This window comes from Echinops telfairi, unplaced genomic scaffold, assembly GCF_000313985.2.
Source record: "Echinops telfairi isolate 266 unplaced genomic scaffold, ASM31398v2 ScPeMD7_1713;HRSCAF=2227, whole genome shotgun sequence".
Lineage (NCBI taxonomy): Eukaryota > Metazoa > Chordata > Mammalia > Afrosoricida > Tenrecidae > Echinops > Echinops telfairi.
This window is the reverse complement of record NW_022105611.1, coordinates 17,308,811-17,334,949: the sequence shown is the minus strand read 5'-3', so window position 1 is coordinate 17,334,949 and position 26,139 is coordinate 17,308,811. Positions and strand designations below refer to the sequence as shown.

The 26,139-nt window shown below is 37.5% G+C and overlaps 1 protein-coding gene across 9 annotated transcripts in view; it reads left to right on the top strand.

Annotated features, from left to right (window-relative positions):
- The window catches only part of EMSY (EMSY transcriptional repressor, BRCA2 interacting), a 90,282-nt gene that overhangs the window by 14,785 nt on the left and 49,358 nt on the right, over window positions 1-26,139 (top strand). For 4 of the 9 annotated variants that reach the window (XM_045293105.1, XM_045293104.1, XM_045293103.1 and 1 more), the window contains exons 3-9: window positions 846-945; window positions 2,377-2,451; window positions 3,599-3,640; window positions 7,117-7,292; window positions 8,908-9,060; window positions 10,701-10,960; window positions 21,874-22,153. In XM_045293105.1, coding sequence (XP_045149040.1) covers window positions 846-945; window positions 2,377-2,451; window positions 3,599-3,640; window positions 7,117-7,292; window positions 8,908-9,060; window positions 10,701-10,960; window positions 21,874-22,153 — 1,086 coding nt within the window. The remainder of the gene's footprint in view (window positions 1-845; window positions 946-2,376; window positions 2,452-3,598; window positions 3,641-7,116; window positions 7,293-8,907; window positions 9,061-10,700; window positions 10,961-21,873; window positions 22,154-26,139) is intronic. The other 5 variants (XM_045293098.1, XM_045293100.1, XM_045293099.1 and 2 more) reach the window with 5 other exon arrangements.

Sequence of the window (26,139 nt, the reverse complement as noted above, 5' to 3'; positions counted from 1 at the left end):
AAAAAAACCAAGAACAAAAAAATGTTTTTTCTTGCTTCCTAATCAACAAGAAAGAACTCTGGTAGCATAGTCAGGTATGTGTTGGGCAGCTAAGCACAAGGTTAGCAGTTCAAACTCACTAGCCTCTCCTTAGGAAAAAGGTTTAAAGCCTTGGAAACTAAAAAAGGCAGTTCTCCTCTGTCCTATAAGGTCACTGTGAGTTATAACTGATTCAGTCACCAAGAGGCACCTCAGAAGAAAGGTCACATGACCTACTTCCAAAGAACTCAGAATTGAAAACCCAGTGCAACATAATTCTGCTCATACACAGAACTTGGAGTTGGAATCAACTCTACTGTATTAAAAAATATACACACACACACACACATATACACACAGAGGATCTTAGATTTGGATAGTACCTTAGAAATTTCTTCTAGGTAAGGAAACGGAGAATCTGAGATGAGAAAGAATTTGCTCAAAGTCACACAACTAGGTGCAGAGCAAAGGAATCATTTGAAAGGGTGGATCAGTGAAGGTACCTTTCAAAGATGCTGAAGGCATCTCTGAGCAGCTTTCTTGGATCACTTGAAGCCTGTAACTCAATGTTAGTAGCAACTGAGTAACTGTGCGATGCAAACGTTTACCATTAGATGTTACATTTTACATACATGGTGTCCATGAGTCAATCAAACACAAAACAATATAAAGCTATAAAAGCCACATTTAATCTGGTTTTAGATAAACTCTTTGAAGGAATTTAAAAGATTTGCTGAAAGTTAAATCTTCAGTTTCTCACCCTAAATATGCAGCCCTAGTAGTAAAATATTGAAGGCCTATCTTGATCAATGATTTTCTTCTTCTAGAATTGGAGGCATATGCTGGAGTTATCAGTGCACTTCGGGCACAGGGGGATCTCACCAAGGAAAAGAAAGATCTTCTTGGAGAACTATCAAAAGTGCTTAGGTAAATTATCATAAAAGTTTGTGAGCTGTGATTCTAGAAATTTCATTTTGAAGTGTCTCCTTGCTACTGTCAGTTTAAATTGAAGGACAAAAGATAATGGTCGATGTTTAGAGAGCCCGGTTCAGTTTTGTGATCTGACACAGAAAATAATGCAACTGACGATTGGTTCTGCAGTCCAGTCAGAAAGGCCGTTTGGTTTTAGGCCTGGGCCAAAAGTACGGGAGGCAGGCACTTTTGGACTGGTGAAAAAGAAGAACCGGCTACAGTGGAATATGAACATCTAGGATGGCACTTGGTGAGGGGGCGGGGAGAGTACTGGGTACAGGGAGATGCTACCTTAGCTTATATGAGTGGGGAGTGAGTCGATGATCATAACCTGAAGCATCCTGTTTACCTCGGCCTCCCACCAGAGTGGCATTTAAATCCATTACAAAATTCCAGTAAAAGGGGTTCCTTGACACCTTGTCTTGATCCAGTGTAATATCTTGAGCTTTCTCAGAAAATGTTCTGTTTTAACTGAATTTTCTTTTTACATTTAAAACCATTTTGTCCTATTTATAAGTGAAATATTCAAGAGATTCTTTCTGTATTTAACTAATTAACATTAATATAGGGATGCTTTTATGCCAAATCCTTAATCTTATTGTCTTCATATTTAGCAATTTATACTTTGTGTTGTTTATGTTTCTTCCTAAATTCTGCTTTCCAGCCTAAATATTTTGGTCTGTGGTACAGATTAGCGTAAGCAATTTGATGAGCCATTTTCATTTTATTGAGTAGTTTTGAATGGCATGGATGTAGCCTTTTCTCAGTAATTCAGTACTAACTGTACATTTGCTAAAAGATGATCAGTATAAGCATATTTTTACTTTATCAATAGCATAATATAATATAAAAGACACAACTGAAGTGTTGCATATTAAGTGTTAAGTTTCAAAGCATACAGTTTCAAAGAAAACAGACTATCTTGCCACTCATTATAATAAATTAGATTCATTCAACGTGAAATGCTAGAATCTTAAGCTTTGGAAAGGACCTTAGAAGACTCTTCTGAGGGGCCCAGGTCCTCGGCAGAGATGAGTAGGTGGTCAGCCAGCTTTGCTTTGAATGTTTCTGTAGATAATGGACAGAAAGCTCTGCTGATCTTGTCCGTGCTCTTGACAGCTTTGATTTAGAAATACTGTTGTGAAATCAAGCTAAATTTGTCTTCCTATGATTTCTAATTTGCAACTAATTCTCTCTGCAGTTACACAGAATCAGTATCAATTTTTTTCTATGGCTTTAAAGCAATTGGCCCTTATCAATATCTTTTCACAAATCAATTTTGATTCCTACCCTCCCCAAAGCAAAATGTTAATTTGAACATTAATAAAAGTATAGCAAAGAGCTGCCTGCCTGGCAGAGTTCTATAATGGCTATTTTTTTTCATAGCATCTCAACAGAACGCCACCGGGCTGAAGTTCGGAGAGCAGTAAACGATGAACGGTTAACAACAATTGCACATAAGTAAGCCATTAGTCATACCACCCCTGATTTTTTTATGACATAGTATAACATAGTTTTTAAAAATCTTCCTACTGTGTAGCAGGTTCCTGAGTGGGAAAGACCAGCACAGTTTAGCACATGATTCACTTATTGGTAGAAAAGTTTTAACAGCAAAGTAGTGTGCCACCCAAATTTGACAGCCCCTTAGAGGCTCTTCTTAATGGTATTGGTGTGAATGTTACTGTATGAATAGGCATTAGACATTTTTTGATATTTGACTAATCATTTCCTGTATGTTGAGATTCAGCAAACAGACAGTGAAATATGCATTTTGCTCTTAAGAAATATGAATGCATTATATTGTAACTTTAAAATGTCAACAAAATAAGAAAATAAAGGAGCCTTAGCAATTTATTTGCAGATTGTTTTTGCCTGTGGGGTGGAGGACTGATTCCTGGTATCAAGCAGTAATAGAGCTCGTCTGGAGACAGTGTCTCCCGGACCAGAAATGATCTTTTAAATGCTAATGCAAGATGATGGGAACAGTTCATAAAATTTATTACAGTATAATCAATTTGTTTTTTTTGTTATATGTTTTAGTGTAATATAAACCTAAAGAAAGAAAAAATAATAGCGCCTGTCCATAAACCAATTGGCAATGTTTGCATTGACTCCCAAAGATCCGTTAGCTTCACATTGTACTTCGCTGTCCCACATTTCACCTAACTTATAAAACGGGGTGCTACCTTTTAAACTGCCTAGTTGGAAGGGTTAGCTGTTTATCCTGCAGTTCCGTCATGTTCCAGTATAGTAGGTATGTACTGTTGAAATTGGGAAATTCTCCATTAGAGATGTTTAGTTGTCAGGTAAACATGGTTAGAAGATTATACTATTCATGTGTTCCTTCTGTAATTTGGTCTAAACTTCAAAATTGAGGTGCTCTAAAATTAATAACTGAGCTTAGCTTCTAAGTTGAGAACTGGTCTTAGGAAACATGTGCTCGACAATCCAGTAATTAACAGTGAGTGTGCTCATGGAGGCACTGGGAAAACAGAGTACCTTGGAAGAAGCATTGGAACAGTATTGTGGATTATAAGTTGATGCATCAGTTTCATACTTAAAGGATAACATTTATTTAGTCTCCTTTTCCTTTTTTCCCCCTTCCAAGAATGAATTTATCCTTATATTTGGGTGAAAGACCAAGTTACAGGTATGCAAATAGGTTATTATTATTTCAGGCTCTTTCTTGTATTTATTTCAAAATTGAAGCTCTCAATTATTCAGGGGCACATTATTCCATGTACGAATTAACCGTGCTCCTTGCTTTTCCTTCTCTCCCCCTCCTAATGCTGCCCACCCTTGAGCCATTTTGCTGCTTTGGGAGTACTTCTAGTCAGAGGGTGGGAAGGGAGAGGTGAAAATTTTAACTATTTTATTATATATGTGAGTTTTTTTTTATTATATGTGAGTTGTTCTTGAAATGGTTTGGTGGAAGAATTTACAAGTAGTAGCCAAAATTTTTTTAAATTATATTTGGGTTTCTTTAATCTGTTTGGCCTCTCCCTTTCCCTCCTCTCTCCATTAGCATGGATAATTGAGAGTTGGCTTTTATCTGCCTGTGTTTCTTCTATTTTTCTTTCCTTTCTGATTTCTTTAATACATGAATTTCACTTCTTTTGTAAGAGTTGACTTCAGTGTATAATTTTAAGCTTCTAAAGCTGTAATCTTGAGGGAGGCAGACTGCCACATCATGGTCCTGTGGAGCAGCTGGTGGGTTCAAACCACCGGCTTTTCATTGGCAGCCAGGGCTTTACTGCTGTGCTACCAGGGCTCCCTAGATTATCTCATAAGAAGATTTTACACTCTGAGCCCAAGAAAACAACTCGAGCAGAGAGGAATGCATCTGAACTGACTGCATCTCCTTCTCCTCTCTCTTCCCTCCCCCACACAAAGCTGCAGCTTAGGCCAGAAGGAATGTGGTCAGAAGACAGAGCACAAAGGGTTGGGGAAACAAAAGGCATAGAGTGTCTGAGATCAAAGAAACTTGTTTATGGTTTGAGGCATAACATGTGCTTACTGTTTGGCACCATACCATTTATTAAATTGGATACTCTAATGCAGATTTGAGTTATGTCAGAATATTGCATTAGAAAGCTGTAGATATCTAGAGGCTTCACATTTTTAAACTGGGCCGCTCTTGTTAGAGCTGCCTCTGGTTCCACGAACATTCTATATGGAATCTGTGCTCTCCTTATCCTTTTCCCCGACAGACATTTACAGTCATTTCTTGTTGGTGCCCACAGATGGGAGGGAGGCCCCAGGTACTTTTATTCCAATTATCTTAAATTTCTCAGGAGGGGCGGGAGCAAGGATCTTCACCCTCCGTTGCTTACTTAGTCTGGAGTACTGAGAGACATTTTTACACGGAGCATAAGGCATGCTAGCGAATCCATGTAGTAAGAGGTTTATAGAAATATTTAAAATTCACTTTAGATTATATTGTAACTAATACATATTTATATCCTCATTACTGAGCAAGTAGCATTTTAAAACTCTAATTCTAACATAATATTTAATTTTTCACTCCCTTCAAGTTTGAGCATGTTTGCATGAGTGGAAATTGGGAAGATTTTTAGCTCTTTCTAAAAGTTGCAGTTGTGCCTTTTGCACTGCAAGTTCTGTCTTTTCAATAGCTTATGTTCATGTGCTTCAAATTATTAATCTCCCATAATTTCTACCACTATATAAAAATGCATCAGATAATAGCAGGAGAAAAATATCTAACTTTTAAAGGTAAGTGTAGATATTATCTATGGTGCAAGTTTATTAGTGATAGTCTAATAAAATGAGTAAAACAGGATGAAGATAGGACAACAGTGCTGAATAAAATAGCTTTTAGGTTTTTTTCTTTTGAAAGTTAGTAATAGTTCTTTGTCATCATTTGTGCCATTATCCTTTTCAGAACTAGAAGAAATGTGAAGATTATGTAATGACACTTTTTCTCAGTGTTCTTGAGATCTTAGGATTTTTCCCCCCCTTATCTTTAAGTAGCACTGAGCTAAACCATGAAGAAATTTATACTTCACACCAAAATCCAGGTAGATTAACCTATCTCCTAGAAATTCTTTCTGAACTGAAGTTAAACTAAATTCTTCTCAAATTATGAAGTAATTTCTTTCAGTCAATGGAAGTTGGTAGTAAATGCACAGCAGTACCCAATTCGTCTTAGTCAAAGGCAAAGTTACATATACAACTGATTTGAAACTTTTTGTATTTTCTACTTAGGATGTAGCAAATAATTTCAGTACTGTGATGTATACTTGTTGAAGGAGACATTTAGTAACTCTGACCTTAGGCAAGTTATATAACCCATGATTCAGTTTCTTCAGATATCAGAGACTAATCATAGTACCAACTTCATAAGATTGGTTGAGGGATTTATATGCATTAGGGCTACAAATTAAATGTGCAGAACAGTGCCTGGTATATAACCAAACACCCAAACCAATCATACCTTTCGAGTCAATTCTGACTCGTCAGCTACCCTATAGGCCAGGGTAGAACTGGCTCTGTGGGCTTCAGAAACTCACTCTTTATGGGAGGAGCCTGGTATATAGTAAGCTTAGTCAGGGTTAACTGTCATCTTTACCATTATCATTATCATGATTGATTCTACTATGCACTAACAAGGGTTTCTGTGAATTCTAGCTAAGGCTGAAGTCTTAAATTCCAGGTTGGGTTGTATTTCTGGTTTTGAAAAAGATGTAAAGGCGATTCCTGATGCAATGAAGGGATTGATTGCTTGATTAACTAATTCATTCTGAGTAAAGCTTAAACCTTGACACTAAGTACTAGTCAGGGTCATTCAAGGAGCCAAGTAAAGATACAAAACGCAACTGCCTTTTAGTATTTCAGCTTCTGGTTGGACTCCTGATAAGTTTGCTCAAGAAGGCAGTTCAGGGTAGGAAAACTGAGAGTAGGGTCTACTAGGACGTAGAATTTGATTGCCTCAATCCTTTGTAGAGTGAAGAATGGTATAAATACACAAAAATGAGTAGCAGGTTTCTTCCAGTGTCATCAATCCTAATTCATTTTTAACAAGAGAGATAATAAAATAATACATCATTAGTGACACACACTGTGACATACATATACAGTCATCTTTCATCACTATCTAATCCCCCCTCGTTTACTGCCTCAGTTTCCCTTGTTTGAAAGCCTTAGAACTTCTGACCATGCAGGCAGTTGGATTAAAAAGTTTTTACCCTGCAAAAGTTCCTGTGAATTCCATTTTTAATTATTAAGGAAAATCCTATTTTTAATATTAGTACATTTTGCTTTCATTACAAAATTAAGTTCTAGAAGTTAGAACACCTATTGGTTTTTATTAGTGATGCCAGATTTAAACTAATGTGACCAAAGTCAATATGACAATGGAAATCATGGGGAAATTTTCATTGTTTTAATTCTGTTCTTTATAGGAATTCAGATAATAGAATAAATAAAATGTATAAGAAACTAAATGTCTGTGAAATGCCTTGAATTCTAATTATTCATAATTTTGATCTCGCTTACATAAGCCTTTCTTATCCAGTAAGAGTACTTTATATAACTTAAAAATTTATATTTGTTTGATCATTTTTAGTGATTGAGAACACTTGTAGCAGCGTTTTCTTTTTTGTTTAGTATGTCTGGACCTAATAGCTCTTCAGAATGGTCCATTGAAGGTCGTCGATTGGTACCACTTATGCCTCGGCTGGTTCCCCAAACCGCCTTCACTGTAACAGCTAATGCTGTTGCCAATGCAGCTATCCAGCACAATGCGTCTCTTCCAGTGCCTGCAGAAACAGGAAGCAAAGAAGGTGAGTAGAAAACCATTTCTGTGTGTAGAGATTTTTTTCTCAGTTCCAGAAGAGTTGTCTGATTTTTCATCACTTTTTTTTTTAATCCCAGTATGTAAAGGTTGCAAAACATAGGGAGCACCTCTGGTTCAGAACTAGAAACTGCCAAGTTTTTAGTCTCAGCCAAAATTGGATTTCTCTTTTGTTGAAAGTGTGAAAAATGTTCATCACAAAATTGCAAAAGCCTCCTTGGAATGAATGTTTGACATTAGTGTGATTGTGAGAAGTGGCTAGAGACCCTGAAACAGTACCAGACAAAATCAACAAGATGACAGAAGTCTTGGAGCTGCTGGAGAAAGACTCGGCTCGGCTCTCTTTTGTCTTCTGGAAGTCAACAGTCTGTGCGGCTTCTCTGTTTGGTTGGTGTGCTGAATCCACTGGATCTGGCCCCACAGATGGAAAGGCTTTCGTATTGTTAGTTAATCTGGTCTCTGACATGTACGTTAAAGACCCTTGAATTCTTTTGAGTCCACCAAGAGCAATATTAAATTTGAGAGAGCATATTTGGATCAACTCCAGTAGCTTAGTTTGGTGTTGCATGAAAATGACCCCGAAAACAAGGCAGCTGGGGTGTTACTTTGGGGAATTGACTTTTTTTGTTTTTGCTTAGCTAGGGGCTGTGGAGTCCAGGGAGACGCTTTTTTTATGCATGCCAGGCGTTGTTTAAGACTGAAGGGAACTATGTGTTTCAGAGAGAGTGTGCAGTCTCCCTCATTGAAGTATTGTTTCATTTCTTGTCAGAAGTATCTTTTTGCCCTTCCCACTTTTACTTTTCCATTCACCAGCTCTCTGGTAGAGTGGAAAGAATCTAGGATTTCCAATAGTCAGATCTGTGTGTGAAGCCTACTTTGCCATTTCCTAGCTACGTGACCTCCAAGTCATTTAGCGTCTGTGAATCTCAGGTTCCTCATCTTTAAAATGAAGATAATGCTGTTGTGAGATGGAGTGTTAATGTACAAATAGGATTTAGCATAGCTCATGGTACTCAAGATCAATAAATTGTAGCTATGATTTGTTCTTGTTGTTGTTAAGCTGTGTCCCTTTGTTGAATGAAGAGGATTGACATGTCATTGTTCTAGTTGGATTATTATTTTACTCCTTAAACTGCAAGTGGCTAGTGAGCTGGTTAACAATAAAAGAGCCCTGTCTCGGTTTCCTCCTAAGAGCCTTGGTGGTAATTGCTATGGTTAGGGGAGAATTTTTCACCACCTCATCACTGGTATACTATTAATATGGAAAAGCAATACAAGTCCCTGCCTGTTGTTCAACTCCTGCCATGAATGAAAAATGATTTAAATTTTCTTCAATATAATTTTTAATTTGATTTACTCGTAACTCCTTTGCTCTCCATTAGCTGAGCCACCTATAGACAGCTATTAAATACTTGGAGAAAATCCACCTAAGTGATGATTTTGAGCATTTCTCTCACTTGTGGACCTAATACGTAGCACTGGCCCCTAACTTCTGATCACATGAATATGTTGAAATGGGCCTGGAATAAAACAGTAAGACTGCTGTATGTGCCTGGGTAGTTTCGGTGAAAGTTAACAGCAAACTTTTTTTATTGTTCCTTTAGTAGTGGTTTGCTATTCCTACACAAGTACCACGTCAACCCCAACCTCTACCCCTGTTCCAAGTGGCAGCATAGCAACGGTTAAGTCTCCGAGACCTGCCAGTCCTGCCTCCAATGTAGTTGTCTTGCCAAGTGGAAGTACTGTTTATGTCAAAAGTAAGTGATACCCTTAGTGTTATCAGGGCCATCTTGGCTAACTGCTGAAGCATGGGCTCGGATTAGATCCACTTTCCTGGATTAAATCATTGGTCCACTGTCTGGCTATTAGCAGGGCTTTTTTTTTTTTTAATGGTTCAAGAGAATTCTTTTCTTTACATGCGACTTCGTATATTTTGTTTTTTAATCAGTTCTGGGGGTTGAGAAATGACTTAGTTTTTGCTCTCTGTGGGGAATTTGCTTTTGAGCCATACTAGACTTCTAGTATTCACTTGTTTTGATGGCCATGGAATAGAAGGGAGCGTAGATTCTGAAGGACTGTGCTTATTCAGTGTTTACTCCCACACGTGTAGGACTTTCTGTAACATATCACCCGATTGTTAAGTCAGCGAAGCATTCTGCAGAGTCCATCTTCTTCGATACATCTAACTGGTTGTAATTTTTTGAAGTTTTTTTGTTTTTGTTTTTACCATTTTTAATTCGTTGCCTCTGCCCTATGAAGTAGTTTGATTTCAAATTCACTTCTTACATTTTCATTTCTTTTATTCTTTTGATATCAATTGGTGGTCATTATTTCATCTTCATTTTCTTCAGTATAGTTATAAGCTTGATTTTACCTTCTGAAGTAGAGTTTGCTCTTTTAGACAAGAATGATTCTAGATCATTGTTAGCCTTATTTAAATTAATTAGAGTCTACCACGTGAAAATATAAGGAGTTGTTTTATTACATTTGACATCTGTGGATTTAACCAAGGTGGTTTTTTAAAACACTGTAGAGTTCTATTTTTGATAATTTTTAAAACATTGGCAATGAACTCCAAATATGAAGAAACTGTATCACATAAATAGATAATTATGTACTAAGTACATAGGAATTATATTATTCAGTCACCTAATTTCACATGTACAAGACACTATGCCAGGAAAACAAACCAATAAGACAGTTGTTATGTTCTGGGAGTCCCTTACTAATGAGAAGTGTGCTGATAAGAAATCATGTTGCCATCTGGTAAGTGATACAGAAGCGAGTGTAGAGTATAAAGTCGGAGATCTGGACTAGTTCTTCACTTAATCTTATAGGAAGATTAAGAGATTAGTCAGTATATTAGTTGGACGATTAAGAAATTAGTTGGTATTTCTCAGAAATCACTAGTATATAGTTAGAATGTGGTTAGGTGGCTTTGGGCAATGGTGAGCAGCTTAGCATGCTGAGATTGTAGGGGTTCACAGAATTAGGTGGAACCTGGCACAGTAGTCTTACAAAGATATTAGTCTGATATGGTGATAATTTTGCATATCATCTTGTAGGAAGTTAAAAGCTACTAAGAGATTTGAAGCAGGGGCATTGGCATGATTCAATTAGATTTTTTAACTGGTAGTGTGGCGGAGGATCGAATGGACGTCTTTCAGGAGGTTTACTAACACACAGACACGACATGATCTACTTGCCATATAGGTCAAGAGAAGACTAAAGGCAGAGACAGCTTCTCTGAGGGATGACTGATGGGGTTTAATAGCTGACTGGGATACAGCAGAGGAAGAAGTCAAGGATGACTTAATGCACGCCATTTGTTTGTTTGTTTTAAGTAGAAACGCAAGATTTGTTTGGAATCAATATAACAATGTTTATCACCTTTCAGGCGTTAGCTGTTCAGATGAAGATGAAAAGCCTAGAAAACGAAGACGAACAAACTCGTCTAGTTCCCCGCCTGTCGTCCTAAAGGAAGTGCCAAGGACTGTGGTTCCTGTTTCAAAGACGATCACTGTGCCTGTGAGTGGCAGCCCCAAGATGAGCAACATCATGCAGAGCATTGCCAACTCCTTGCCACCTCACATGTCTCCTGTGAAGATAACCTTCACCAAACCTTCCACCCAGACAACAAACACCACAACGCAGAAGGTATGTGGTGGAGCGAGCTTCTGCCCGGCAATCGCTCTTTCCGTCTTTCTCAGACAGCTTGATTCTGATGTGACAAGCATGCCCTGAGTGTGCTTCCTCTGTGCCTGACATTATGCCCCAAATGGTTATCTGTCTGTCTTTGTTTCGTTCCGCACATAAAGCTTTGGAATAGCTGTTATTTTAATTTTTTGTTCAGTTCATGAGGCTGATCACCTACTCTTGCGATTTTCAATTGATTTCATAACATTGATACTAGTTGTAAGAAAAATTAAAAAACAAGACCTTTTTTTTTCTGACTAATTTTTAATCTTAATCTTCTAAGATGATATTTCCTTCAGAAACATAGTTTTTACTCCGCAGAGTAACACAGTTGTCAGAGTTAGGCAATTAAATCTTTTAGATGGTAACATTGATTCATTTCTAAGCTCCCCTCCAAGCATTCTCAAATCACCAGTATCGGTTGATTTCCTTCACCAATCTGGAACCCATTCATTCTCTAGGCTGCTGTCTACCGGTGTCACTGGGATTTGTCTTCCTCTTCCTTAGCTTACTTACTTATTTTGTTGGAGCATGTCGTCCAGAACTGCCTGACCGAGAAGATGAAAAGTAAACCCTTTGAAAGCTGGCCTGGTAGACTACAGATGTCTTACCCTCCCCTCCCACTATTATGGCTTACTTAGATGAAATATTCTTCTTTAGGTGAAGTAATCCAGGAGGGACGTCATTTTCCCTGAGAATTTTGAAACTGTTTGCTCTATTGGCTGTAGCTTCCGTTTTGGTTTTGGAGAAGCCCAATGCTATTCTAATTTCTAACCCTGTTTTTCCCTTTGGAAAAATCCTGGGAATTTTTCTTTGATCTTAGAGTTTGGAAATTTCAAGGTCACAGTACTTGGTGTGTCTTCCCTATCGATCCATTGGGTAGTACTCTAAGTCGGACCTTTCAATCTTGACACTCATGTTCTTTAATTTCGGGAATTTTCTTTCTTTTTAGTTATCTTATCATTCAGGTTGTTAAACTACCTGAATTGAGCCACTAATTTTCTTATATTCTGTTTGCTTTTTCTTCTGTAGTTTCCACCTGTATTTGCTGTATGACTGGGCAGACTATAAACTCTACATCTAAGTTTTTTTATGTGTAAAATAGAGAAAGCAATTGTCTTGAGGTTTTATAGGGCTTTGGGATATGAATAATGGGATATTGTGTTAGAAGTGAGCTTACTAGTACATAGTAAATGTTTACATCAGTATTATTTTCTCAGTGTTATGCTTCACTATTTCTATGGAATTTTTCATTTTTGCTATTGTACTTTAAATTTCTAGTAACTCTTTTGTTCTCTAAAAGTTCCTTTTTAAAACAGCATTCTGCTATTTCATAGAAATATTCTATAATTTAATTTTTCTATTCTCTTTTCTCTGATCATATTTCTGATAATCTTTTTGATGTTTTCTTCTTCCATGTTCCCTCTTACCTGTAAGTTTCTTTAATGTATTTGTTTAGATCTCTCTTTTATTTGAGAGTTTCTTAAATATCTTATTGCTTATATTTATGAGTGGGTTCAAAAAAATCAAGTAGAAAGCCTTTGTGTGCTCTATGGATGGGACATCCTGACTGGGTAAATTTCATTGTAGATTGATCTAGCTTCTGTGTTGTGTTGAGGAACATTTACTGTCTTTTACCCTCACCCATTGTTAGTGTCTTTAGGGCTTTCTCTTGGGCTGGTCAATTAATCAGAGAAGAAGCTTCCAGTCAACTGCCTGGAGTTGTGCAAGTCTGGCTGTCAGTGTTTCATTGTGGGGTGGGGTGTGGGGTGGTAAATGGAGGAAGGGGCCTGGGCCTCACCATGCAGTAGTAGACTTTACTTAACCTCTCTCGTTTTCAGTATAGCACCTCTTCTTCCCTTTGACTGTGTTTGTTATCAGATTTAGTCTCAGCACAGTACAGCCTTCCTTCTTCCTAGAAGAAGAAACTGGGAATCTAAATCTTTCTCAAACAGATTTTCAACTAATTTTCCTAGCAGAGTCAACTCGATGGCACACAGCAATAACAATAGTCTCACTTGGATTCACAGGGGGCAGTTTTGCTCTTCCCTATAGAGATGCTATATGCTGGCCATGGCAGTGAGCTTGGAGCTTGAGCTACTTTTACCAAGCATGTTGTCATTCTCCAGGGAGTCATCCTTTGTGATAGCAAGTCCAAGCTAGGTGAGTTAAAACCTGGCTGTCTTCTCTTCAAAGGAGCATTCTGGCGATGCTTCTTCTAAAGCAGATTTGTTTGTTCTTCTGGTGGTCCATGGCACAGTTAGCTTGGTGTATTCTGGGAAGCTTTATGTTTACATATGATTTTTTTTTCCTCTTGGGAAGAAGCCTGGGTTTTATCAGCAATGTTTCTGTCCTTCTCCTTATTCAATTAGGCATTGAATAAGGAAGACTAAAGAAGAATGGATGTGCTTGAGTTGTAGTGCTGGAGAAGAATATTGAAAGTGTCATGCACTGCCTAAAGAACAAGCACATCTGTCCATGGCCCTAACCACCCTGAGTGCTCCCGATCTCATTAGGTCTCAGGAGCTAAGCAAAGTTGGACCTGGTTAGTTACTTGCATGGGAGAACAAACAAATCTTAGAAGAAGCACGGCCAGAATGCTCCTTAAAAGCAAGGATGGTGAAACGTTGTCTCACTTACTTTGGACAAGTTATCAGGAGAGACCAGTCCCTGGAGATGGACATCATGCTTGGTAAAGTAGAGGGGGAGCAAAAAGAGGAAGACCCTTGACAAGATGGACTGACGTAGTGGCTGCAACAATGGGCTCAAACATAAGAATTGTGAGGATGGTGCAGGATCGGGCAGTGTTCCGTTCTTTTATACACAGGGTTGCTATGAATTGGGGCCAACTTTATAGCACCCCATATCAACCTCCATGTACTCATTTCATTAAATATTGGAGAAATAGTGTACCAAAGCTGTAGGTAAAAGATCTTGCATCTCCCTTACATTCCTGCTTCCATTCCCTTCCTCTATTTTTATTGATTTATACTTATAATTAACATAATATTAAATATTTCCTATTTCTCCCATATTTCTGTTTCTATCAAGAAGATGCTGAGGACTTTGGCTTATTCACTGCTGCTTGTTTGTCTAGAAGAGTGCCTGGCACATAGTAGGTGCTGGAATGTATTTATTGAGTGAATGGTTTAAAGAATGAGTGAAGAAATAATAAATAAATCTGGTTCCAGACCTAGCTTTACCACCTCTTTTGAGCTTTAGTTTTCCTATAAAACAAAGAAAGGAATAGTACTTAATTCCTAGGGTTATTGGGAAATTTAAAGGAGATGATTGAAAATATTTAGAGCAAATAATGAATGCTCAGTAAGTGCTATCTAACATAATTAACTTCCCAGTGTTCTATGGTGGGCTTTTATTTAAGAAGTCTTATAATAAATTGGGGTTTATCTGTTAGTGAAATATGGGAACTTTCTTTCTTGATTCATAATTCTCAACTGAGCATGGCTCAATTGGTAGTACAGTGGCATATTTTATGACCTCTACCATCAAATTTCAGGTTCAGAACCTGAGATTTGTCCTGCTGTGTTTTAAAAAACTATTTAAAACATATGGAAAAATCGGGCTCATTCATTCCACAAACATTTTTGAGCATCTACCGTATATACTTGTGTATAAGATGCATTTTTCAGCACATTTTTTTGTGGTAAAATTAGGTGCCTCGGCTGATATTCAGGTCGGCTTATACTCGACTTTATACATATTAAGTTCCAGATGCAAAAATCCCTATCCCTCCATATGTCCTCAATGCCATCAGTTTTGTTAAGACTGACAAGCTGAGTGAGAGTAGGATATTCCTGGTCTTTTGGTTTCGTTCATGTTCCTTTGCTGGGTAGTTGGATTTTTGGAAAACTATCCAAGGCTGCTGGAGTTACCACGTTCACCTTGGATTTCTGACAAATCCCATGTAAGTCAAGTTCGGGATTACTTAAGGTCAAATGGCAGTTATATTAAGTAGAATTATGAATTTGTGGATCTTTCTCACTTTCAAATCGACAAATGTCCACTTCTGCTAATATGGTGCTTTGATTTTAAATGTAACCTCTGTACAGCACTTATGTAATTTTTTTTTCTGTAACAAAGCAACAGAATATAGCTTTGTGCTTTCACGTGCTTGATTGATATTTTTTATTTTGTCCTTAGGGTGCAAGTCCCAGCACTCTTAAGGAGTTTTTGTGAGTGCTAAAAGGTCAGTAATTTGAATTATGGCCTGAATAAACATTGTCTGGTTTATTTGGTTTCAGAGTCCCTTAATTTCCCTTGTTGCAGTAAGTAACTTTGAATTGTAAGTAGGTTTTCTCTGAGGTAGATCTCTAATTTGGGTAATCACTTTTCAGTGTTGAAATCATGTTGTAGACTAAAATCTCAAAATAGGTTTTATCATTTGTATCTATAAACCTAAAACATGCTCTAAAAGACTCTAGATGTGTTTTGCTGAAATGTTGTTGTCTTAATGTTATAAGACTACATATATGCTCCAGCTGTGAAATTCTAACTATTTGACACAGTGTGAATGCTTCCCTGTCACAAGAGACATTGCTAATTAACTATGACATGCATTCCTGCCAAACCCGGGGAATTCTCATCTAGGCTGTTAGGTGTTTTATAACCACTGTGCTCCAGGAAGCTACTTCCGTTAGTTCAGAACTGACCAAAATGAAACCTGATTGCCATTAGTACAACTGTTTTGGCTGTGGTAGTAGCTGTGCATTCTTTGGATTCTCAGGGACATAAAAATTGGGGGGGAAATATACGTAAGGTACTTTTAATGAAACAAAAATAGAGGACATTGAAATGCATTTCCAGATTTACTTTACCTATAACCCCTGAAACTGATACCTCTTTAACATTTATTAACTAATGATAAGCTACTAATAAGTATCATTTGTTGACTGCTAAATATTGACCACCTACTATGTGCCTAGCACTATGTTAAATGCTTCACATCATTATCTCATTTAATACTTGTAATGACTGTGCAAGGTAAAAAAATAGATTGCCCAATTTTATAGATGAAAATACAAGTCCAGAGATTTTAGCATGGCTAGGATCATGCTAAGCGTAGATTCATCTGACTCTTAAGCTTGTGATCTTTTTATCATATTTGTCTGCCTCTTCTCAGTTTTTATGGCAATTGGTTGTTATTTTTCTAGGTGTTTACTGATTGCATCTATACAGAAGTATGCTAGTCAGCTTTCTAGATATTGCTATGAAGCAGTGTATATTTCTTGACTCTTGGTTAACAAACTCCTTAAAGTAATAGACTTGTACTTATAGCTTGTAATCCCCTGTAACGCTGAAAATATGTAATAATAATGATAGAGTCAAAATTTCTGGGAGACATAGGTCCTGCATATGGACATATTCATTAAATGCTGATGAGTGATTTAACTTCACACTTTCTTAAGCACTGATCTAGAAATGATGATTTCTCTCCTAAATTCTTCTGTTTCAAAACAATCTTTCTATCCTAGGGAGGTACTGAGGAGTCCTGATGGCATAATGGGTTACACATGGGGTTGCTAGCCACCAAGGGAGCAGTGTGGAAGTTTTTCTACTTTTGTAAAGAGTGATATTGTCTCCGAAACCCCTTTGGGGCAGGTCTACCTGTCCTATAGGGTCACTATGAGTGGGAATTGACTCGATGGCAGTAATTGTGATTTTTTGTTTTAGTTATACCCTCTCCACCCCCCCACCCCCCCAAAAAAAGACAAACTTCTTTGTTTGGGGTATCACTACATTGTAATTGGTAGGGCTGCTGAGTCCAAATTGACTTGATGGCATATACCACTACCATCACCATTATATTCTACCCCCAAATAAATAACTCTGATGCTACAGATTTAGAAATTTTTGTGTGTGTTCTTAACTGTAAAGTGGGCGTAATTATGGTATCTATATCATGAAAAGGGAATACTGATGACACAATGCAGTAAGCATTGTGTTGTTAACCCAAATGTCAGTGGTTTGAACCCACAAGTCCTTGTTTGGGAGAAAGATATGCAGTCGTCTTCTTTAAAGATTTACACCTGTAGAGACCCTAAGGCGTGGCTCTACTCTGCCCTGCAAAGCCACTATGACTCAGAATTGACTCTGGCTGTAGATTAGTGACATCATGAAATTATCGGGAGATTTAAATAAGCTTGTGCATATTCACTCTAGGGGCTATTCCTGATTTTGTTCTTTTCCTTAACCCTGCCATTTCTACCCATAAACAGATCCTGCTTCTCAAGATCATCTGAATCTTTTCTTCCCTTTATTTTCATTACTAATGCACCAGTCCATGTAATGCTTCCCATTACATGTAGTATGAAACCTAGATGATTTACCCAGGCTTACAGATTTAATCTATTTCTTGCTAATTTTTTCTTGTCCTACATGTTTCTGCCACAGTGATTTTCTGTTTTCGGACCATCCTAGGTTCTTTGTTCTATGCTTGTCCCTCTGTCTAGGATGTTTTTGCCTGTAAATTATAGGTAATCCCTGATTTATGATGTATTTGAATTACAGTGAGCCATATTTACTATTATTAGTGTACCTGGAACATGGCATCTTCCTGGGAGGGAGGTACTTCATATACTCGTACATAAGCCGAGTTTTCCAGCACATTTTTAATACAGTTTTTGTGGTAAAATTAAGTGCCTGAGCTTGTATTCGGGCCAGCTTATACTCGAGTATATACGGTAATATCAGAAAATGCATGCAGGGGCTATGGACAAAATTGCCTAGTTATGTGAACGTGCTCCAAACATTTAATCAGGATAATATGATGGAAGACACCAGTAGGAAAATTGCCCATGTGGCTAAAACAATAACTTTAAGACTTGATACCCCTGCAGTGAAACAGCTGATAGATCATGAAGAAGGGGAATTGATAGATTAAGACTTACTGGATTCTGAAGAAGAAAGAAATGTTGATGAAGAAACAATGAAGAAGAGAGCGAGGTTATCAACAAATGTTTCAGTGAAGAATTAACTGGAATTTTTTTCCCAAACTAACCTAAGGGCTTCAGTTGCTTGAAAATATGAACCCCAATGCTGATTGTTTTCCTAACATCCATAGACATATGGGAAGCTGTGAGATGTTCATACAAAATATATGAATATACATATACATATATGCCACTACCATCTATATACCACTTCATATACATACATATGTATGTATGTATGTGTATGTATATGTATATATATGGTCATACAGACAATTCTCAATAGTTTTCTGACTTGAAACGTCATTCCCATTCTCAGGGATTAAGCCAGATGATTCAGAACCTTCCAGAAGTAGTTATTATGACAGCTAACAAAAATACCAATATTGTCCCACTCTTCTTCATGTAAATTTTTAGTCTATTAAAATAAAACTGTAAGTTTATATGTTTATGTATGCTTCCTATTCCCAAAGACAAATAAAGATAGATTTATAAAGATAAATGGTAATAATAATGAAAACTATTTTAAAAAATGTATTCGACCTATGGCAGAACTAAGTTGTGACGGTGCTTTTTGATTGGAGCGGGAAAGCTGGGGCTTTCTACTCCAGTAGAGTTACAGTTTCAGAAACCCACAGAGGCAGTTCTACCTCTCCCTCTAGGGTTGCCATGAATCAGAATTGACTTGATGGCATTGAGTTTCATTTTTGTTTTGTTTTGGAATGGAAGCCCATCATAGACGGAGACTTCCTGTAGTTCTCTAGCCATACCAGATAAATCTTGAAGTCTCTTTCTTTCCTCTCTTCTCTGCTGTTTCTCCATATTAAATCTGAGATTGTCTAACTGGTCTTGCCTTTAAAATATGCCCAGAATCTGTTCACTTTTCACCACTTCGCCACAAATACATTTTTGTCATTATCATCTTAGCCTGGTTTATTGCAGGAGCCTCCTAATTGGTCTTCTTGTTTCTATCTGTATTGTCTTATCTTAATGTTCCCTACTCTGTGTGCTGTCTTAATGCTCGCTGCCTCTCTAGTTTCTGATACCCATTGCAATGGCTACACAGCACTCCCATACAAAATTCATGATTAAAGGTTTATTAAGGAAGTTAACAAGTTGTAATGCCAGTGAGAAATGCTCAGAGTAAAGTTATCAGGACGTGATACAAAGGTTTTTCAAGTCTGCTAATACCCAAAGGGGCATACCACTCCATTGGGAGCTTCAACCCAAAGGCATTCAGCTCAAGCTCCATTGATCAGCAAATTTAGCTCCCTGAATTGTTAAATGCCTGGAGGCATCCCCAATCCACGCCAGTCTCCTGCACAAAAGCACTCAGCTTTACTTTTTCTGTGTTCTGGGAAGATGTCGTCCCACATGCTGGCTCCTGATTCTGCTGCTGCTGCTCCTCTGATGTATCCAGGAGGTTCACTTTGCAGTGATTGTGGGTTCGGTGGCCACCCTCCACTCCTTGCTCTTGTTAGTATGAGATACCCCCTCCTGCTTCTCAGAGGACTAATTGTACATGCAGCACAATGACATTCCAGGGAATCCTGTTCACAGTCACTCACAGGTGAATCTTAATATCGTTCCCTCACCTTGCCAGACTTATTCAGGAAAAGATCATTTGGTGAGCGTTAGAGACTTTGACCAGAAGAGCTGTGTTAAGTGATTCACTGCCCCTGCATTCTGCTTTCCACTTGGCCTTAAAAAAAAAAGACTATGCTTTAGAATAGTTTTAGATGTACAGAAAAATAGAGAGGATAATAGAGTTCTCATATATTCTATAGCTAGCTCTCCCTATTAATATCATTATTACATTATTGAATGTACTCTATTAATGTAGTGCATTTGTTACAATTAAAGATTCAATATAACTATATCATTAGTCACTAATGTTCATGGTTTATTTAGATTTCTTGGCTTTTTATCTGTTGTCTTTCTCTGCTCTAGGCTCCCACCCAGGACCCCACATTTACTTGCCACATCTCCTTAGGCTCCTCTTGGCTGTGAAAGTTTCTCAGACTTTTCTTGTTTGGGATGTTCTTGACAGTTTTGTGGAGTTACTGGTCAAGTATTTTATAGGATGCCCCCTGCTGGGATTATCGATTGTTCATCTCATGATTGGACAGGTTATAGGTTTGGAGAGGAAGACAACAGAAGTAAAGTGCCATTGTCATCATGTTAAACCAAAGGTCTATACTAACGACATGATTTTTACATGATCTAGCCCTCCATTCCTTCTCCAAATTTGTCTCCTACTACTCTCTACTTTATAAATTCTAATCCTGTTTATTGACTTTGAAGTTTCAACCATGTCAAGTTTTACTTCTTTCTTAAAGCCTTTGTATTTGCTGCCTCCTGGGCATTAGGTGAAGAGTCCTACTGCCACAGTCATTTATGTGTTAGACTACCACCCTCGTGGTCAGCAGTTTGAACCCACCAATCACTTTACAGGAGGAAGATGAAACTTTTAGCTCCTGTGAAGATTTACAGCCCGGAAACACAAAGGGGCATCTCTACTCTGTTCTGTAGGTCCCTTTGCTGTCTATGAGTCATAATCAAGCTGGTGACTTTTGAGTGTCTTAGGTATTTTAATCCCTAGGTAGCTATATGATTTGCATCCCAACATTTGGTTTTTGTTCAAATGTCACCTTATCAGAGAGTATTCCTTGAGTCTAAAAATTGTACATCACTTCCATTATGTCTGTTCCTTACTCTGCTTATTTTCTCTCCTGTTTACCTTACATGACATTTAAAATTCATGTTTATTGTTATGCCCCTGCTACTAGCTTTTCATCTGTTGTCTTTCTCTGCTCTAGGATCCCACCCAGGACCCCACATTACATTTACTTGCTACATCTCCTTAGGCTTCTCTTGGCTGTGAAAGTTTCTCAGACTTTTCTTGTTTGGGATGTTCTTGACAGTTTATAAACAACTACTAGAATATGAACGCTAAGAATGTCTGAGCTTTGTCTATTTGGTCATTGGTCTGTTCTCAGCAACTACAACCATGCCTGGCACATGGTAGATGCTCAATAGATATTTATCAGTGAATGATCGTCCAAATTGCTTTCTGGAAAAAAAAAGTGCCATTTTATAACACTGTAAGTACATTGAAATGCTTGCAGAGGGGTCTCGGGGAGGAGCTGAGCCAGTCAGGGTGCGATGTAACAATGATGAGAAATACAACCTTCCTCTAGTTCCTAAAGGTTTCCTCCCCGCTCCCACTACCATGACTCGAATTCTATCTTGCAAGACTGGCTAGACCAGAGGAGGTACACTGGTACAGATAGGAACTGAAAATACAGGGAATCCAGGACGGATGAGCCCTATAGGACCAGTGATGTGAGTGGCAAAACAGGGAGGGTAAAGGGAGAATGGGTAGGAAAGAGGGAACCGATTACATGGAACTGTGTGTGACCTCCTCCCTGGGGGACAGACAACCAAAAAGTGGATGAAGGGAGACGTCGGACAGGGCAAGATATGACAAAATACCCATGAATAACCTATCAATGGCTCATGCGGGAGGGGGGAGCGGGGAGGGAGGGGAAAAATGAGAACCTAATGTCGGGGGTTTAAATGGAGAGAAAATGTTTTGAGAAATGATGTACAAATACGCTTTACACAATTGATGTGTGTATGGATTGGGATAACAGTTGTATGAGCCCCTAATAAAATGTTAAAAAAGGAAAAAAAAAAAAAGAAATGCTTGCATCACTGTGTCAGCCGCAGAGATTGCTGTTTTTAATGATATTTGATAGGTGAAAATTATCTTTTGATGATTACTACTAAAGGAAAACTCTCAATTTTTGTCTATTGAGTTATTGATGTTTCATAAGCTATTTTAAAATTCTAGATGACTGGGTATCTAGATACATCAGTAGTATGGTAGGTACATGAAATAACTTACTTTTTCTCTCTTAGGTTATTATAGTGACCACATCACCAAGTTCCACCTTCGTGCCCAACATCCTCTCAAAATCCCACAACTATGCAGCAGTCACCAAGCTTGTACCAACATCAGTCATTGCTTCCACAACCCAGAAACCGCCAGTGGTTATAACTGCTTCACAGTCTTCTCTGCTCAGTAGTAGCAGCAGTGGCAACAGCAGCAGCTCTACACCATCACCTATTCCTAACACAGTTGCAGTAACAGCTGTAGTATCTTCCACACCATCTGTGGTCATGTCAACAGTAGCACAAGGTGAGTGATGATTTAACAGTTAATTCTGTCCCTGGCAGTCAGTTTTGAGTGTGCTTCTGTGCTTTGGGTGTGAAGGTCCCTTACTGTTATTTCAGGATTACCAGTTGCCCTCGCTGTAATTTGACAGCATCAAGATAGTGGGTTGCTCAGTTTTCTTACATGGATATATGTAACCCCAAGTTTTAAAATATAAACACAAACGCATAGTAGATAGTCACCTTGGAAATTACCATTCACAGAATGTAGGTTAAATCCTGGCACAAGCAATTTCAAAGGATATGCACATATGCCAGGTATACTGAAAATTTTTATGGGAGACTTAAAATTATATTACTATGGCTTCTTCAGAAGAATCAAGTATACAACCTTTATAAAATAAGTTACTCAGTGGTCAGAACTTGAGGAAAGAAGATGGTTTCAAGGACATGCCAGCTTCAGTGTCTGGAGTTAGACACTGCCCAGTAGATGATGGAGGTGCTAGCTGAGAGAATGGAATGCTTAGCTGGAGGACTTGCTGCTTCACAGCAGAGGAAGGGAAATGTGGAAACCTAAGTTCCATCTTAACCTAAATCAATTTAGCTCACTGTATCTTTGTGTTTCTTCTGTATGAAAGGTAACTAGCATACTGTTTTGTTTTGCTTTAGCATGTTGGTAAGTTTTAGGACAGGGCTCAGAGGTCACTATGCACCTCACAACAACAACACCATGTATTTGGTAGGAGTTACAGAGAGATGGGTAGAAGAGCCACACTAAGAGGTTTTACCTGACCATAGCTGCCGGACTGCTTGCCACACTGGCTGTACTATTTTGCATTCCCACTCGACAGTTCCAATTCTTATCCATTCATTTTACTCTGTTACTGTTGCCAACACCTGTTAATATTATTATTACTATTTTTATGGTAGTCATTCTAGGGGAGGAGAAGTGCTATTTCTTTCCTATTTTTTGTAAAATGCTTTTTTTATTATATCTCAAATTAACTGATTATTTTTCATTGACCGAACAACGAACAGTTATGTATTACTCGGTTGGATTACTAGTAACTGTTCTGCTTTTTATTTTGTCTCTTTGTTAACTAAATCCTATTATAATTGTCTGTTCTACTCTGGTGAACTTTTCTTTCATCTTATTCTCATAGTTCTTTGTTGAGTTCATGAATTGCTTATCTAATATGGTGGGTTCTTTATTTTCCCTCTTTGATCCACTTCACCCTAAATAACACCTTAATACAATTACATTGTATCCGCTAATACTCAAATTCTCTTTGCCTTATGAATTTTTCTTAGTTTGGCTTAAATAAAGCTCCTATTTCCTATTTCTTTTAGAGGAAATCCTTTCCTTGAGAAATGCCGCAACCTTACTACTTCAAAGATGGGTCTCATTAAGCAACCTTTTCAGTCTCTGCAAAGTCTCAGAGAACAAACATTACCAATACTCTCACCACTACCACAAAAGCATTTTCCATTTTTATGTTTTTATCTATATATTCCTGTGAATAATATTTTTTACATATTGAAAATTAGGAAATCTATATTCTATTTGACATGCATTTGTCATGTAACATCATTAATATTCTGTTTTTGATAATTATCCTAATTTTTGGTGCTATTTCATATTTTTATTATTACATAGTTTTCTAATTAATCCCTTATTGGAGATTCTGAGGAGTTCTAGTTTGGGATATTCTAAAATTAACTGTAATAAACATCTTTGTGAGTAATGAACCCTTGTTTCTTAGAACCAGCTCTCAGGAGCAGGGTTGCCAAATCAAAGGGGTTAAAAATGTGGAGTTTGCTAAATGGCATGTCTTATCTCCCTGGAATACATCATCTTAGAATATTTCATTAGTATCTTGCTACTGTAAAGTTCTCTACCTACCCTTCCACCCCTTAAGTTAAAAACAAAACCAAATCCAACTGACTGGCATAATGTTTAATAACCAATCATGTGTTTTATAGCTAATTTTCAGGATTCTGTAAGCTCTGTGGCTATAAGACATAGCGCAGTGTAATGGTGTTACGTGTATGAGTCCTGTTTCTCCTCCACTTCCATGTGGCATATTTTTTAACTGTGCATTGAGGAATAAGTCACATACACTACAATTTGACAATTTTAAGTAGATATTATGATTATTTCCCCCTACATTTGCCACTCCTCCTCACCCCCAGGTTACCACCACTATTGTTTTGTTAGATTGTCATAGTCCAGATATTTCCTGTAAGTGAGATTATAGAATATTTGTCCTTTTGTGTCTGGTTTATTATACCTAGCATAATGTTTTATAGGGTAGAATGTATCAGAATGTCGTTTTTCTTTGTAGCTGAATAATACTACCTTATGTATTTATACCATATTTTTTTAATAGACACTTGAGCTGTTTTCTATCTTTTAACTGTTGTGAAAAATATGGCATATATTGGTGTGTGTGTATGTGAGTACTGTTTTTGATTTTTTTGCTGGGGGGGGGGTATGTACCTAGGAAAGGCACGCTTGTGTCAAATGGCATTTCTTCGTTTAACAATTTTAGAAACCACAAGCTGTTTCTCCAGTGGCTGCACTGGTTTTCATCTCCCCAGCAATGTATGAGAGTTCTAATTTCTCCATAACGTTGCAAAACCTTTGTTTATGGTGATAGCGATCCTGGTGGGCATCAAGCGGTATCTTACTGTGGTTTTGATTTGCATTTTGCTGATGACTGGTAATATTGAATATCTTTTTGTGTACTTGTTCACCATTTATTTTTCTTCTTTGGAGAAATAGCTCTTTATGTCTCTTAACCCTTTTTTTACTGCTGAATTTTTAGAGTTCTTTGTAAGCTTCAAATATTGTTACTTGGCATATGGCTTCCAAATATTTCCTCTCATTCTGGATTGTCGTCATTTTTGTGATAATCTCTTAATACACACAAATTTTTATGATCAAGTCCAATTCATAATCATTTTTCTTTTGTTGTTTGTACTTTGAAAAAATTATCATAATCCTCTATCTAGCAAAAGATTTCAAGCTTTGCTCCTATGCTTTCTTCTAAATTTTATCATTTTTTTGTTCTTATATAAAGGTCATTTGTTTTGAGTTGGTTTTTTTATATATGTGCTATGAATGGGCCTAACTTCATTCTTTTGAATCTTGAAATCTAATTTTCTCAGCATCCTTTTTTTGAAGAAACTACTTTCTCCACTGAATAGAATTTGATACTTTTAGCAATGATGAATTAGCCATAGATGTATGGGTTCATTTCTGCATTCTCAGTTTTGTTCCATTGCTCCACATGTCTATCACTGTACCAGAACCAGTCTTGGCTGTAACTTCATAGTATGTTTTGGGTGATGTGAGCCATCTTACTGTGCTCTTTTTTTTCAAGCTTGTGTTGGCTATTTTCAAGCCCCTTGCAATATAAAATAAATTTGAGGATTCGTTTTTCCAATTCTGCAGAAAGATGCTGGAAATTTGATAGGAATTACATCAAATTGACAGATTGCTGTAGGTAATCTTGCCATCTTAACAATATTAAGTCTTTCCATGAACATGGTATGTCCTTCCATTTATTTAGGTTTTCCTTAATTTATTTCAACTATGTTTTATAGTTTTTACTTTTCATATCTAGATATAATACCTTAATTAGAGCAAATCATGGCCTCTGGTGATGTGCAGTACCACTTTCTGGCAAATGACTTTTTTTCTACAACTATTTGCAAGTATGACCAAAGCAGTTTACCTGATATGACCAGCAGTATATCATCTTGCCTCAAGGAGGGCCGCTTAGCCCTCCTTTTATTCCATAGTCTAGTCTCAGATTTTAATGTACTTCATCTCTTACATGATGGTGCAGGACTGAGCAGTGTTTCCTTCTGTTGTAAATAGGTTGCTATGAGTCGGACCCGACTCAAAGACACTGAACAATAACAACAATAACCTCTCGGGACTTTATTACATTGATTTAATTCTTATTGGGACCGATAAGCAGGTAGGAGCAGGTACATTTGACC